This window comes from Triticum urartu, chromosome 3A, assembly GCF_056163025.1.
Source record: "Triticum urartu cultivar PI428250 chromosome 3A, HENAU_Tu73, whole genome shotgun sequence".
Lineage (NCBI taxonomy): Eukaryota > Viridiplantae > Streptophyta > Magnoliopsida > Poales > Poaceae > Triticum > Triticum urartu.
This window is the reverse complement of record NC_141875.1, coordinates 50,638,594-50,653,176: the sequence shown is the minus strand read 5'-3', so window position 1 is coordinate 50,653,176 and position 14,583 is coordinate 50,638,594. Positions and strand designations below refer to the sequence as shown.

Genomic DNA, 14,583 nt, shown 5'->3' with positions numbered 1-14,583 from the left:
GTCCCGGTTCTAGACTGAACCGGGACTAATGGGCTGACCCGGCCTGGACCGTTGCCCCCTTTTCTACTAGTGATGGTGTGGGAGGCTTTGTTGACTTTGTGTCATGTCCTGAATAGAATTCCAAACAAGAATAAAGAAAAAAAACCTTATGAGGAGTGGGTTGGGAGAAAACCATCACTTTCATAGTTGCACACTTGGGGATGTTTGGCTAAGGTCAATGTTCCAATTCCGAAGAAACACAAACTGGGACCAAAGACAGTAGATTGTATCTTTCTAGGCTATGATCAGCGTAGCGTTGGTTATAGATTTTTAGTGGTTAAATCCGAGGTACCTGATATGCATGTTGATACTATTATGGAGTCTCGTGATGCAACATTTTTTGAGAATATGTTTCCTATGAAAGATATGCATAGCACTGCTAGAATATCTTCTGAGATAATTCCTGAACCTAGTACATCAAGTGATTATTCTAAAGAACCACATGAACAACCACATGACATAGTCCTTGAGAAGAATGACAATGAAGCTCCTAAACGGAGTAAGAGGCGGAGGATTGAAAAATCCTTTGGTGGTGATTTCATTGTATACCTTGTGGACAATACTCCTACGACCATTGCAGAGGCATTTGCATCTCCTGATGCAGATGACTGGAAAGAAGCCGTCCAAAATGAGATGGACTCGATTCTTTCAAATGGAACGCGGGAATTATCTGAGAGACCATATGGTTGTAAGCCAATTGGCTGTAAGTGGGTATTTAAGAAGAAACTAAGGCCTGATGGTACCGTTGAGAAGTACAAGGCACGGCTTGTAGGCAAGGGCTACACCCAGCGAGATGGCAAAGATTACTTTGACACCTATTCACCTGTTGCTAGAATGACCACCATTCGTGTACTACTTTCCTTGGCTGCCTCCTATGGTCTTATCATTCATCAAATGGACGTGAAGACAACTTTCCTTAATGGAGAGTTGGAAGAGGAAATCTATATGGATCAGCCTGATGGTTTCGTGGTAAAAGGTGAAGAGACAAAGGTGTGCAAATTGTTAAAATCTTTGTATGGGCTGAAACAGGCACCTAAGCAATGGCATGAGAAGTTCGACAAAACTCTGACTTCTGCAGGCTTTGTCATAAATGAAGCTGATAGGTGGGCAATAGTGTTATTTTGTGCTTGTATGTTGACGACATACTAATTTTCGGTACAAGCATGATTGTGATAAATGAGGTCAAGTCTTTTCTATCAAACTGTTTCGATATGAAAGATCTGAGAGAAGTTGATGTGATTCTGAATATTAAGCTTATTAAGGATGAGAGTGGGATTACGCTAACGCAATTACACTATGGTGAGAAGGTCTTGAGCCATTCCAACTTTAATGATAGCAAGACTTCTCCAACACCTTATGATCCCAGTGTGACTCTACGAAAGAACAAGAAAACAGCGAGAGATCAATTGAGATACTCTCAAATTGTTGGTTCGCTCATGTACCTTGTGAGTGCAACGAGGCCTGATATCTCTTTTGCTGTGAGCAAGTTGAGCAGGTTCATGTCAAACCCGGGTAATGATCATTGGCATGTACTTGAAAGGGTCATGCACTATCTGAATGGTACGACGAGCTATGGGATTCACTATTCAGGGCACCCTGCTGTGCTTGAAGGATATAGTGACTCGAACTGGATATCAGACGTTGATGAACTCTACGCCACAAGTGGATATGAATTTCTTCTTGGAGGTGGCACAGTGTCATGGAGGTCTTGTAAACAGACCATATTGACGAGGTCAACCATGGAAGCAGAACTTATTGCTTTAGATACAGTCACTGTTGAAGCAGAATGGCTGCGTGAGCTCTTGATGGACTTGCTGGTGGTTGAGAAACCTGTACCGGCCATTCTCATGAACAGTGACAATCAAACAGTGATTGCCAAAGTGAATAGTTCTAAGTATAATGTGAAGTCATCAAGACACGTTAAAAGATGATTGAAGTCTGTCAGGAAATTGAGAAACTCCGAAGTAATTACTGTTACGTATATTCAAATAGACACAAACCTGGCAGATCCCTTTACGAAGGGACTATCACGTAATGTGATAGAAAATGCATCGAGGGAGATGGGTATGAGACCCGTGAGTGTCACACCATAGTGGTAACCCAATTTATGTGATCGGAGATCCAGTGAATTAGGACCTGGGAAGAACAAGCTAGTGGTTTGACTGAGGAGAGTATCTAGTAAGCCCTCTCTAAGTGGAGATGCATAACTCTCAAAGAGTTGTAAGGCAGGTTGGCAACATGCCTTAATGTGTTTATGACGGCTATTGATAGCAAAGATGCTGTCCTACAGAGCATTCTTGAAAGAGCACACCTATATGAGTCCGACTATAAACGTCGTAGTCTATGAGATTTGGGTGATCTCTAGTAAACTCATGAAGAGACCGGGGAGTACGACATATATGCTCCACCCGCGGGGTAGACTACTGGCAGCCAGGTACTGGTTATGACTTTGAGTGAAGTCTGTTGGCACAAAACTTGCAATTCAAGGCATAGTCCATTGTTCAAGCTGCTAATAGATGTAGCTTAAGGCTCTATGCGGAAGTTCAACTTAACAGTCTCTGCTGAAACACTGGTATATAAACAAGTAGCGAGGATTGGCAAATCTTCAAATGGGCATTTGAGATCTGGTGGGGGATTGTTAGAATATTGGGCCCATTTATGGGGCAGCCCAATAAGCAATTTCTGAAATCTCAAAGGCCATGTGTGTGAGCAAGTGATGGGAGTGCGAAGTTTAGCCCCACCCCGAAAGTTGAAGGAGTTGCACACCACCTTATAAGGTGGAGTGTTGTAGCACTTGTAAGTGAGTGAGAATAAGAGAGTCTCTCGCGCATTCCTCCTCTCGGGTCGCTCCCGCAATCGACTCGGACGTGCGACGTGGGCTTCCCATGTTGCACCCGTTAGGGTTTTCCAAACCGCTATATAAAGACACGTTGCGGGCGCCGCAACACACAGAAAACCAATCTAGGTTTTGCCACGTCTCGTTCCTTGCGCCGCCACTGTAGTCCACCCCATCCTGAGCGCCGGCGTGCACCGGCGAACGGGAGAGCAGGTCTCCAGAACCACTCGCCTTTGTGACCTTGTACGGGAGAGGGCGAATAAGGTTTTTGGGAAGCGCCATGCGCGCGACTGCTCGCTGTCTTCATCACGGCTCGCCTACTGTTCAGGTCGGGCGATCTTGCTCGACGTCGTCTACAATGTCGCCTTCTGCGCCCGGTCTTCACCAACGTCGCCATCAACAACATCGCTGCACCAACGGCTACCTCATCTACAAACGATCGATATAATTGCAGTGTCCCATCTCGTTGGTTAAACATGTTTGCCAGTATCATTGCGATGTTGTGCTGCTATTGTTCATGTTGTTTAGTGCTTCTAGTATGCTTGAGATTCACATGTTAGTAGCGGTTTTCATCATGTTTAATATTTTGGAATTAATCATGAAAATTATGCCTAATTACTTAACAGGAATTGGGTCTTGTAGGCGGAGGCCGCAGTGTAGAACCAAGGAACGCTGCATGTCCGCAGCTTCATACGGCACAAAAACCATGTCCTTAGAGTGACTCCGCATGAAGGTGCAGTATGATATCTGCCCTATGCCCCATGCTGCATCGCGTGTGAATGATCTATCGAACATAAATCTGCATGAACTGAGGTGAAAAAGAAATGAGTCAAAACTGCATAAGTTTGGTGTCAGTGTGATACGATCAAATGAACCCTACGTTCAGGTCATGTGAATGAGGCGTGGTTGTTCTCTCCAGGAGTCCGGGTTATATAAGACGTGGCAAACTGCCCAGTTTTCCAGCTCTGGTCAGCCGAGCCATCTTCTGAGACAAGTGAGATGTGCCTGTACATCATAATATTGTCTGTAGGTTGAGATACTGGAGTAAACCAAGCGGCTGTAGGAACAGTTCTATTTCAGTTATTTACAAACAAATTTGTACATTCCATGGGTACATGGACTATTTCTTAGGCTGCGTTTTTGTATATGACCCATTCACTTCCGTCCATTTGCTTCTTCCAAGTTACTGCTTCATCTTCTTTGCCCTTATAGAACAACCGTCCATTTGCTTCTTCCAAGTTACTGCTTCATCTTCTTTGCCCTTATAAAACAACTCTTTGGATGCTTTGCTGACATAGCACAAAAAGGAGAAGCAATTTCGTTACATATTCTAAATATTGAGTAAGAATAATTCCGCTGTTAATTAATTAATTAATTACTTTTTCTTATGCTTTCATCAGTCGTGGAATTCTCTTTGTATTCGCTGGCTTTATCTGTTTGGGAAGGTGACTGAAAAAATAGTAAGCACACAAGGTCAGATAGTATGAAGAGAACATAAAACAAGCCAAAACCAGAGTATGGTGGTGTGTGCTTGTCAGAAACCCATCTTGCATTCCTGCGGTTACATTCTGTAACATAGGTTAAGCAAACATCAGATAGAAATATTAGGGCCAGATAACCCATGGCTAACTTATCTACAACCACAAATCTCATTATACTGGACATAACAAAAAGTTGATGCTGAAGAAATGCATACTGGCATTCTGAAGAAAGAATCCATGGTTACTCCTACGGTTATAGTAGAAGATAAGTAATTACCTTTCGGCTCAGAAGGTGATGCCCCCTTTTCACCTCCCACATTAGCAGGAACACCGACAACGGGCAGTGGTGGTGGTGCGCCGGTAACTTGCTTTTCTACTTTAACTACTGACCGTGGCAATGAATCTACACTTGGGAAGTCTTCATCTGAGGATGTATGCTGATCTACAAACTTTGAGTTAGCAACAGAAATTTGAGAAAAATGAGAAAAAGGATAAGCATGCTTCAAAAAACGGAAGAGATAAATAGGTCTATAGGCTTAAAATGACCTGGATGAGTCAAAACCAATGAATCTGGATGGATATTTTCAGTATTGTACTCCCTCTGTTCCCTAATGTAGCGCATATATATTTTAAAAAAAGTCAAACCTCACAAATTTTGACTAAGTTTGTGGATAAAAACATTTGCATCTCGAATTACAAACATATTTTATATATTTGGTATTGTAGATATAAATAGTTTTCTCTATAACCTTGATCAAACTTTGTAAAGTTTGACTTTTCAAAATATCTATACGCCCTACATTATGAAATGAAGGGAGTAGTATGTTCCTTCCTCCCATTTCCAGATAATAAACAACATGAAGAAAACAAGAAGGACGAGTTTAAGCTCCTTGCACTGCAGTAGATTTATGCTCCTCAATCTCATCCTTTATTGGTGTTTAGGAACAAGTCATGTATTATTAGGACAGCTTATGATTGTAGAAACCTGCTGTCACTTAAGAAAAGAAGTAAAATTAACATCTATGATATCAATTATAATACATATCTCCGTCCTAAAATAAGTGTCGTGGCTTTAGTACAAATTTAATATCTTGAGACTCGGTCAAACTTAATGAGGTCTTGATCAAAGTTAGTGAAGTTTGATTAAGGACAATCTCAGAACTTCAATTATTTTGAAACGGAGGGAGTAAGAAGTTTTGACTGTTCTTTTTTATTCCATTTCCTTGTAAGAAGTTTCATTTATGTTTGTTTTCATTTTCATATCTCCTTTTTGTCTCCGGATTTTTCATAGTAATCCAGAATTTTTTCGCTCTATTTTTTAACATGTTGATAGGAGAACTGCCAAATCCATTGAATAAACATGGGTATTACAAGAACACCTTCAAAGGAAGAATGCATCGCATAAGACGAATGCCCAAAACAAAAAAAAATGTAAAATGGCCGCTCGGTTTATTGAGGAAAACCGAACAAAAAACTACACATCACTTAGCTAGACTAGGCCTAAAGCACCACAATACATACAAAACGCCGGAATACCAACACCCCCCAACACACCGGCCGAAGAATCGAGCGCCTTCGACGCTACCAGAGTGCACACTAAAAACCGTTGTCTTAGTCCGGATTGTCACGAGCATATCCATGAAACCTCGAAGACACCAGAGAGGAACGATACATCCGATAGAGCGATCCTATGCCACTCTGATCCCACGAGGATGACTGACATAACTCGCCTGACGCACCTTAGGGTGCTCCTGGTACTTACCGTCGTCGATCAAGCGACCATACCTGAATGGATGCAGCACCAACGACTCCACGCTCCCAAATCGCTGCCTGCTCCTGATCACCCACACCGCCAATGATCCCGTGCTCCTAACACAAGTCTTGAACTCCAAGGCCATGCTTCAAACAAAGTAATGATGACAATACTCCAATGTAAGGGCATCTTAAAGTCGACCCTCAAACCGACGTGCTGTGCCATCCAACGCGGCCCTGTATCGGCCCGACGACCGGTTTGGACGCACTATTTTGGCAAACCCGACACAAACTAGAGGGCTTTCAGGAGTCCGGACAGTACACACGTCATGGGAAGGATTGGGTTCTCCGGGTTACCAGAAGTGCACGGCCGCACTGCGGATACTTGCATATGGCACGGTTGCTGATTCGTGGGACGAGTACCTACGAATGTCTGAGAGCACATCCGTAGATGCCATGGTTAGGTTTGCAACTGTCGTGGTCTCTGTGTTTGGACCTCAATACCTGAGATAACCAACTGTGGCAGACAGCGAGAGGCTCTTGGAAATCTTGAAAGCAAAAGGGTGGCTATGTTTGGTCGGATCACTTGACTGCATGCATTGGAAATGAAAGAACTGCCCAAAAGCTTTGCAAAAGCAATATCAAGGTCATGTTAAGAAGCCCGCCATCATTTCTGTAGTAGTTACATCACATGATCTTTGGATTTGGCACATTTTTTGGCATGCCCGGGCCTCACAATGACATCAATGTGTTGCAGCGATCATCATTGTTTGCTAGGGTGACTGGAGGAAAAGGTCTTCCTTGCCACTATACTGTCAATGGGAATGAGTACGACATGAGTTACTATCTGGTTGACGGTATCTATCCTCCGTGAGCTACCTTTGTCAACACCATCTCCAACCCAGTTGGCCAGAAAAAGTTTCACTTTGCCCAAAGACAAGAAAACGGCTAGAAAGGATGTTGAGAGGGTATTTGAAGTTCTGCAGGCAGGTTTTGCAGTTATCAGTGGACCATCTAAACAATGGGCTGTGGAGACCATGTGGAAGGTGATGACCTGTTGTGTGATCATACACAACATGATCGTGGATAATGAGGGTGACGATGATGCCGCAAGTCTTCAATTTGAGAACACTGTTATCCTATCGAACTTCCTAATCAGAATTCGCCACATTTAAAGAGTTTGTTCAAATGCATTAACAAATTCGGCATTGAGCAACTCACGAGCAACTGAAGTAAGAGTTGATTGGGTATCTGTAGACGGTTAAAGGGGACAACAATATTTAAGTGTAATATTTAAACTTATTTAATTTAAACTACTGTTGCATTTGAATATTTGAACTATTCTAGACTATATATGCGACTATTTAAGTGTGTGGGCTTTAAAAAAAATTTAAGACCTGGCAGTGTTGGTTGGCTGGCTCCCACATCAGTGTCCGCGAACTAGTTCCTTTTCTCAGACGGATGCCAAAGCAAATTTACGGATCAGCATTGAAGATGCCTTACTTTTCCCCGACAGTACACCCCACAATACAAGGTTTGTTCAACACAAGTGTTTCTCTTTCTCTCTGTGGAAAAGAAAGCAAGTGCTTAAAATTCCCCTTACAAAAGATTACAGGTCTAAAATTGGTATCTCCGTTGCTAAAAAGCCAAAAGAAGAACGTGGACTGGTGCTAGTGTCCCCATTTCTTCTCAGATTCGTTCGACCTCACGCGTCCTCCATCCCTTCCCTACCTTACCCTCAACGTCTCGCCGCCGACGCCGCCCAGCCTCCGGCCGAGGGATTTCCGCGGCGCTGGTCTGACCGCCCTGACCCCCTCCGTCGCGGGCGCCTCCCCATCTCGTGCCGCCCCCGCCGCTCCTCCCCGCCGCACGCGAGGAGAGCGGCGCCGCTGCCCCTTCCCCGCCGCTTGTCCCCCATCTTCTCCGCGCGGATCCGCCTCCGAGGTAACCCCTCCCATGGATTATCTGGCCGCAATCCTTCCGTTAAACATAATTAATCGAAAGCTCGAATGATCACGGTCATTTCTGGAGGCAAATTAGCCATGCGCAACCACCTTCCCCTGGAAAAATTCACATCAGTTCCAGAGGCGATTAACGATGGATACGATCCAGCATTTAACACTGGTTTCTTCAGATCTCTACCAAAGGGCTAGGCATATGCTTGTAGTGCGGACGACGATGAGCACCTGGTGGTAGTTACAACCTTACATTTTATAGTATTTCAGATGCATAGATAGATTCTTCGATGCTTCCTAGGCCAATAGCTGTTATGCTTGCTTGAATCTCTCGAGATTGTATTGTTGCTGTTGGGTGCTAGTTTGTCTTATCTGCATTAGCCTGGATAACTAATTCACAAGGCACAGGCCCGGATGCTCTGCATTAATTAGCGTTGATAACTAATTCCTAAGCTACATACAGTCCTAAGTAATTATGTCGCCTAGTTAGTGTTGGTGTAGTCTACCTCGCTGCTCTGTTTGTCTTATCTGCGTTGACATCTTTTGGTCTAACATATCTGCAGTATTACTGTGTTGGTATGCATGATACCTCGCTGCTCTGTTGCCCTGACATCTCTGCATGTTTGGGTAATCACAGTGACAAGGAAAATTAATTATCGATGGCAATGTATGCAAGTATATAGGGCATCAGTACATCTAGATTTAGTCTCACACTTCATTTCTGAAACTTTGAACTTCCCCCTTTCGCTTACTTCAGTGTTAGACCTGGATTTGTCCACAACCTTCTGTGCAGATCATGGCAAATGGTGTTCTCATTAAGTAGCTAGGGAAGTGTATCATACTTGAGTTTTTCTCATGTATAGTTGTCAGTCAGTACCTGCGCTTCTGCATCACCTGTAGTTATAATATGCTTTTCTTTGACACTTGAGCATCTTTTCATTTAATGTATAGTTGTGCATTTATTAGTCTAAAAACCTTGGCTCAATTTGCCCTCCAATCTTGGATATATTAGAAATTAACTACATTAGGATATGAAACCGCAGACAAGTTGGTGAGAGTGTTGGTATATGTATATAGTTGAAGGTTCAATAGCTAGCAACCATGATGGTAGCTAGTTATTTCTAGGAGCAGGCTAAATTTGCATCACCTTAATCTCCTTTAATATAAATTGTGTCAAGTAGGCTTCGGGCATGAAGGCGAGTGTGCCTTGTTCAATTTAGTTCTTCCACTTTGCATTGCCCTAAGATAAGATATATTTAGAGCAATTAATCACTTGATGGTTTTTGTGAGATGAGGCTACTTTTATTGCTTGTTGAATAATTTGTAGCTGGTGTGGGTTGTTTTGTTGCATTTATACTTGAGAATGGCTTGATCTTCTGCTATGTGCTCATAATGTTGGTTGTCTTAATATATTGGGACAAAATTGTTTGTTTGTTCTGGTAGATGTTTCAGTCCAAATATGTTTCACTCCAATGGTTTGATCTGCTAATTTGTGCTGTTTCTTTATTCTGGTAGATGCTTCAGTCCATATATGTGTCACGTACGATGTGCTTTTTTAGGGGAAAACGTACGATGTGCTTGCAATTGAATTTTTGTGTATGTAACAAGGACTGAGGCTTATACCTTAATGGAAACCTTGACAAGTGTTTCGAGTTGTGATCATGCCCCCAATGTGAAGTCATACCTTCATCCACTTGATCAAGAAGGTTCCTGGTTATAGCATTTCTCCATATATTTTTTAACAGACTTAGAATATGATTTTGTACTTAACAGGTCAGGGGACAGACTTGAGAGCCTTTTTTCAAATATTGATGATTGATATATTAATAACAACTAAAATGATGAGTACAACAACTGGTCGTGTTACTGTTAATCTTTCGGTTGCACGGCACTTATAAATTTAAATCATTTCCCAAAATGTTATATACTACGAGATATAATATCACTTACTTAATTTTACCTTTTTTCTTACACGCCAACAGGTTTCTACAATCATAAACTGTCCTACTTTTACATGGAATTTTCCTAAACATCAATAAAGGATGAGATTGAGGAGCATAAATGGACTGCGGTGCAAGCAGCTTAAGCTCGTCCTTCTTGCTTTCTTCATAATGTTTATTCTCTGGAAATGGGAGGAAGGAACATACTACAATACTGAAGATATCCACCCAGATTCATTGGTTGTGTCTCATCCAGGTCATTTTAAGCATATAGACATACTTCTCTTTCTTTTTTTGCATTATGCTTATCTTTATTCTCATTTTTCTTTGAATTTCTGTAGCTAACTCAAAGTTTGTAGATCAGCGTACATCTTCAGATGAAGACTTCCCAAGTGTAGATTCATTGCCACAGCCAGTAGTTAAAGTAGGAAAGCAAGTTACCGGCGCACCACCACCAGTGCCACTTGTCGGTGTTCCTGCTAATGTGGGAGGTGAACAGGGGGCATCACCTTCTAAGTCGAAAGGTAATTACTTATCTTCTATGACCGTAGGAGGAACCATGGATTCTTTCTTGAGAATGCTACTATGCATTTCTTCAGCGTCACCTTCTGGTTATGCCTAGAATACTGAATTACCATGTTGTACATAAGTTAGTCAGGGGTTATCTGGGAGTAGGGCGTTTCGGTGCCCAGGCTCATCTGCACCTGGTTAGAAAAAAATCGTAAAGAATACAAAACGAATTCAAAAAATTCCAATTTTTTGTGTGGTAGAAAATTTGATGCGTGAGACCCGCTCCAAATTTTAAGTCATTTAGACATCTGAGCAGCTCTCAGCAAAAAAGACAAATCGGGTCAAAACAGTACATGAACAGTAAATATTTTTACAGACCCCCAATTTGTCTTTTTTGCTGAGAGCTGCTCATATATCCAAATGACTTGAAATTCGGAACGGGTCTCACGCAACAAATTGTCTACCACACAAAAAAAATTGGAATTTTTTGAATTTTCCTAGTATTTGTTTTGATTTTTTTCGTCAGCGTGGGTGCAGATGAGCACGGGTGCAGAGATGGATTTTTGGTTATCTGGTCCTAATATTTCTATCTCGTGTTTGCTTCATCTATCTTCAGAATGTAACCACAGAAATGGAAGATGGGTTCCTGACAAGCGCAGACCACTCTACTCTGGTTTTGGCTGTAAACAGTGGCTTTCTGAGAGCTGGTCCTGCAGATTGACTCAGCGCACTGATTTTGATTACGAACAATTTAGATGGCAACCTGAAGCTTGTGATATGCCAGAGTTTGAGGCCTCTCAGTTCTTGATGAGGTACGTGTCCATAGCATGTCCGATATGAATGTGGGGATGATAATATACTGCACCCTTGGCCTTATTATTATTATCTCTTGACTCATTAAGGGGAAAAAATACTAATTTGGTTATATTTCAGAATGCAGGGCAAAACCATTGCTTATGTGGGCGATTCTTTAGGGAGGCAGATGTTTCAGTCCATGATGTGTATGGCTACTGCCGGAGAAGAGCGGGCAGACGTGGAAGATGTCGGTGCGGAGTACGGGTTTGTCTTAGCACCAGGCGCAAAAAGACCAGATGGCTGGGCTTACCGGTTCCCGAGCACCAACACGACCATTCTATACCATTGGTCGTCGACGCTATGTGATCTGGAGCCTCTGAATCCATCAGATCCAGCCACCAGCTACGCCATGCACCTCGACCGCCCACCTGCTTTTGTGCGGGACAACCTCCACAGGATCCACGTTCTGGTCCTCAACACTGGCCACCACTGGAACCGGGGCAAGCTAAGGGCAAACAAGTGGGAGATGTACGTCGGCGGATCCCCGAACCGCAACAAGAACATCGCCGCCATCTGGAAGGCCAAGAACTTCACCATCCACAGTGTCGTCAAGTGGCTGGACGCGCAGCTCCCCCGCCACCCCCACCTGAAGGCCTTCTACCGATCCATCTCGCCCCGGCATTTCTTCAACGGGGACTGGGACACCGGCGGCCGCTGCGACAGCACGAGCCCTCTGGCCAAGGGCAGCGGCATCTCCCTGAACCGCTCTGAGGACACCGATGCCGAGGGCGCGGTGATGGGAACCAGGGTCAGGCTGCTGGATGTCACTGCTCTGTCGCGCCTGAGGGACGAAGGGCACATTTCGCGGTACAGCATCAAGGCCACACAGGGGATCCAGGACTGCCTGCACTGGTGCCTCCCCGGTGTGCCGGACACGTGGAACGAGATCCTCGCGGCGCAGTTGTTATAGTCTGTATGTAGTTGGATGGAAAATGAGCTAATTGTTACGATATGTATACGGTGATTATTGCTGGTATTTACTGCAGAGCTTCTATGGTGGTGGTGGGGGGGGGGGGGGGGGTGATACATGGAGACAGCAGGAGGCAAGCAGCAAGGGGTTCTTTCTGTAATGTAACTTGTTGTACTCATGCCACTTATTTCCTACCCCCTCCGGAAAGAAATATAAGAGTGTTTAGATCACTGCTGTCAAAATAACAGCGGATTTGGCCTGTCAAAATTATCTTTTGTCCTAGTCCACTCAAATCTTACAGTTCTTTTGAACTTCTTCAGGGGAAAAAAGGAAAATTATTTCTTTGTATCTTTTCTTTTGCGCGGCATAATGTTTATGTCCATGACGCGCACCTATCTATACAAGTCCCCGGAGGAGTAGTTCCGAAACACAAACCAGAGAAAGGAACGTGTGAAAGTAGCAACTGACGTTGTGGTTGCCATGTGCAGGGTTTAATCCCAAATAGATCATGTTTAATTGATTCTCAACACTCCCCCTAATGCTGCCTAACATTATGACCATTACAATCATCAAAGCTACATGTAAGAACTTGCATTGTACTCCACTATACATGATCAACGAGGAGTCAGAAAGTGTAGTAGTCGATCCATTCTCGAGAATGTGATCCCTGAATGAATAACCACACTAAAACGCGTCTATATACATCGGTTCAGAAAAACAAATCTCTAAAACGTCTTACATAAATGCACAGAGGAGTACTTCCTCCGTTTCAAAATAAATGACTCAACTTTGTACTAATTATAATACAAAATTGAGTCATTTATTTTGAAACAGAGGGAGTATTTGTGAACACAGGGAATGCTAACTTGGAGCCGGCCGGCCTGTTGCCCCTACCTAGCTAGGTGTTGGAGGAGACACGCCAGCTTGTGCCCCCTTCCTCATCTTCTTCTTTCGCCTCACAAGGAGAAAAGCTGCTCCGGCGACGACGGCGACCACGATCACGACGGCACCAACTATGACGACAAGAAGGTTATCTCGAATCTTCTTCCCTGCATCCACACGCATGCACGACTGAATATATGCATTTAAGTATATTAATTACTCCCTACGTCCCATCATACAAGAACGTTTTTGACATCAGGAAGTAATTTGCAAGAGAGAAAATGTGACGAACTCACGGATCCTCGCTCCTTTCCCCACGGGCCTCACCGGAGCGGATATCTCGAACCGCAGGTTGCAGTCGTACCGGTGCACCGAGGCCACGCCAGACCGGACGCCCTCGAACACGCCGAACAGGCCGCCGGGGCCGGGCACGTCCCGCACCGACTTCGCCAGGCACAGGGCGCACTCCGCCGCCGTGACGTTCCACGGGGCGCACTGCGCCACCGCGCGGACGGTGCCGTTCGCCCGGAGGGCGGCGCTCGCCGCGGCCAGCATGCGCCCCGGCACCCCCGAGCCGTTCGCCGCCGCGCGGGGCAGCAGGGACCGCGCCAGGCCCACCAGCGTCTCCGCGTCATAGAACCTGGGGTAGACGACGGGGTCGTGGGTCAGGAAGCTCATCCAGCGCCGCTCGTCGGCGGGCGCGGAGACGGAGGCGTTGGTGTCGGAGTAGGCCAGGAAGCAGCCGTCGTTCCAGAAGGCCGCGCGCCGGCTGCCGTCGCAGAAGCCGATCCTCTCGACCGCGGTGGCCAGGCACTCGCGGCAGTCCCCCCGTGCGGGGGACTCGCCGAAGCAGAGGGCTCGGGCGAACGCCGTGCCGTTGCTCCGGCCGGCCCTGCCGGAATGGAGGAAGGCGAAGCCCGTCGGCGCAGCGGCTGACGGGAGGGCGGCGAGGAGCGGCCTCAGGCTGGCGCCGAACGCGGTGCCTTTGGCGGGCCGCCGTGGATCCGGGTCGCAGTCGTACAGGAGGTAGCCCCCCGTGACGTCCTTGGAGGCGCCGGCCACCCCGAACGCCATCACAGTCACGGCGACGAGGAGGAGGAAGAGGCATTGGCGCGCCATGGCGTTGACAATTGTGTTAACAGGCTCGTAGTCGTAGAGCGCTTAGCTAGCAGCTACGGGAAGGGAATGGAGGCGTTTTTAGTAGTCTAGTCCGCAATGGATGGCACATTCCCATGTGACGTGATCTGGAGGAGCAGATTATGCCAATCGATAACGAAGGGCCCGTCTCAGAAAAGAAGATTTATAACTTTTGTGTGAACTCAAATTAATGATGTATAGTTTGATCTTTTGTACTCCCTCTGTTCACTTTTATAAGACGTTGTAGACATTTCAGACAGCGTTCAAAATAGTTCAATGTCAGCTG

General features: G+C 45.1%; 2 protein-coding genes across 4 annotated transcripts; one reads left to right on the top strand and one right to left on the bottom strand.

The window, feature by feature from the left end:
* The first annotated feature begins 7,764 nt into the window (after positions 1-7,764).
* Positions 7,765-12,508, top strand: LOC125542737 (protein trichome birefringence-like 14). Of its 2 annotated transcripts, none has more exons than XM_048705912.2 (5): positions 7,765-8,052; positions 10,046-10,259; positions 10,363-10,527; positions 11,130-11,325; positions 11,447-12,508. In XM_048705912.2, the coding sequence occupies exons 2-5, from the start codon at positions 10,106-10,108 to the stop codon at positions 12,276-12,278; spliced, it is 1,347 nt and encodes a 448-aa protein (XP_048561869.2). In that variant the 5' UTR covers positions 7,765-8,052; positions 10,046-10,105; the 3' UTR covers positions 12,279-12,508. The 2 variants fall into 2 exon arrangements, with proteins under 2 accessions (XP_048561869.2, XP_048561867.2); XM_048705910.2 differs by having other exon boundaries at positions 10,345-10,527.
* On the bottom strand, positions 12,379-14,524 carry LOC125542738 (uncharacterized). Of its 2 annotated transcripts, none has more exons than XM_048705914.2 (2): positions 13,488-14,524; positions 12,379-13,327 (listed from the first exon to the last, which is right to left on the bottom strand). In XM_048705914.2, the coding sequence occupies exons 1-2, from the start codon at positions 14,277-14,279 to the stop codon at positions 13,292-13,294; spliced, it is 828 nt and encodes a 275-aa protein (XP_048561871.2). In that variant the 5' UTR covers positions 14,280-14,524; the 3' UTR covers positions 12,379-13,291. The 2 variants fall into 2 exon arrangements, with proteins under 2 accessions (XP_048561871.2, XP_048561870.2); XM_048705913.2 differs by having other exon boundaries at positions 13,457-14,519.
* Between the last annotated feature and the right edge of the window lie 59 nt (positions 14,525-14,583).

Coding starts and splice junctions, on each gene's coding strand:
- LOC125542737 (XM_048705910.2), top strand. CDS start 10,106: ATGAGATTGAGGAGCATAAATGGACTGCGGTGCAAGCAGCTTAAGCTC. Junction 10,260..10,344: donor ATTGGTTGTGTCTCATCCAG/GTCATTTTAAGC, acceptor GAATTTCTGTAG/CTAACTCAAAGTTTGTAGAT. Junction 10,528..11,129: donor ATCACCTTCTAAGTCGAAAG/GTAATTACTTAT, acceptor ATCTATCTTCAG/AATGTAACCACAGAAATGGA.
- LOC125542738 (XM_048705913.2), bottom strand. CDS start 14,279: ATGGCGCGCCAATGCCTCTTCCTCCTCCTCGTCGCCGTGACTGTGATG. Junction 13,328..13,456: donor GGGGAAAGGAGCGAGGATCC/GTGAGTTCGTCA, acceptor GTGTGGATGCAG/GGAAGAAGATTCGAGATAAC.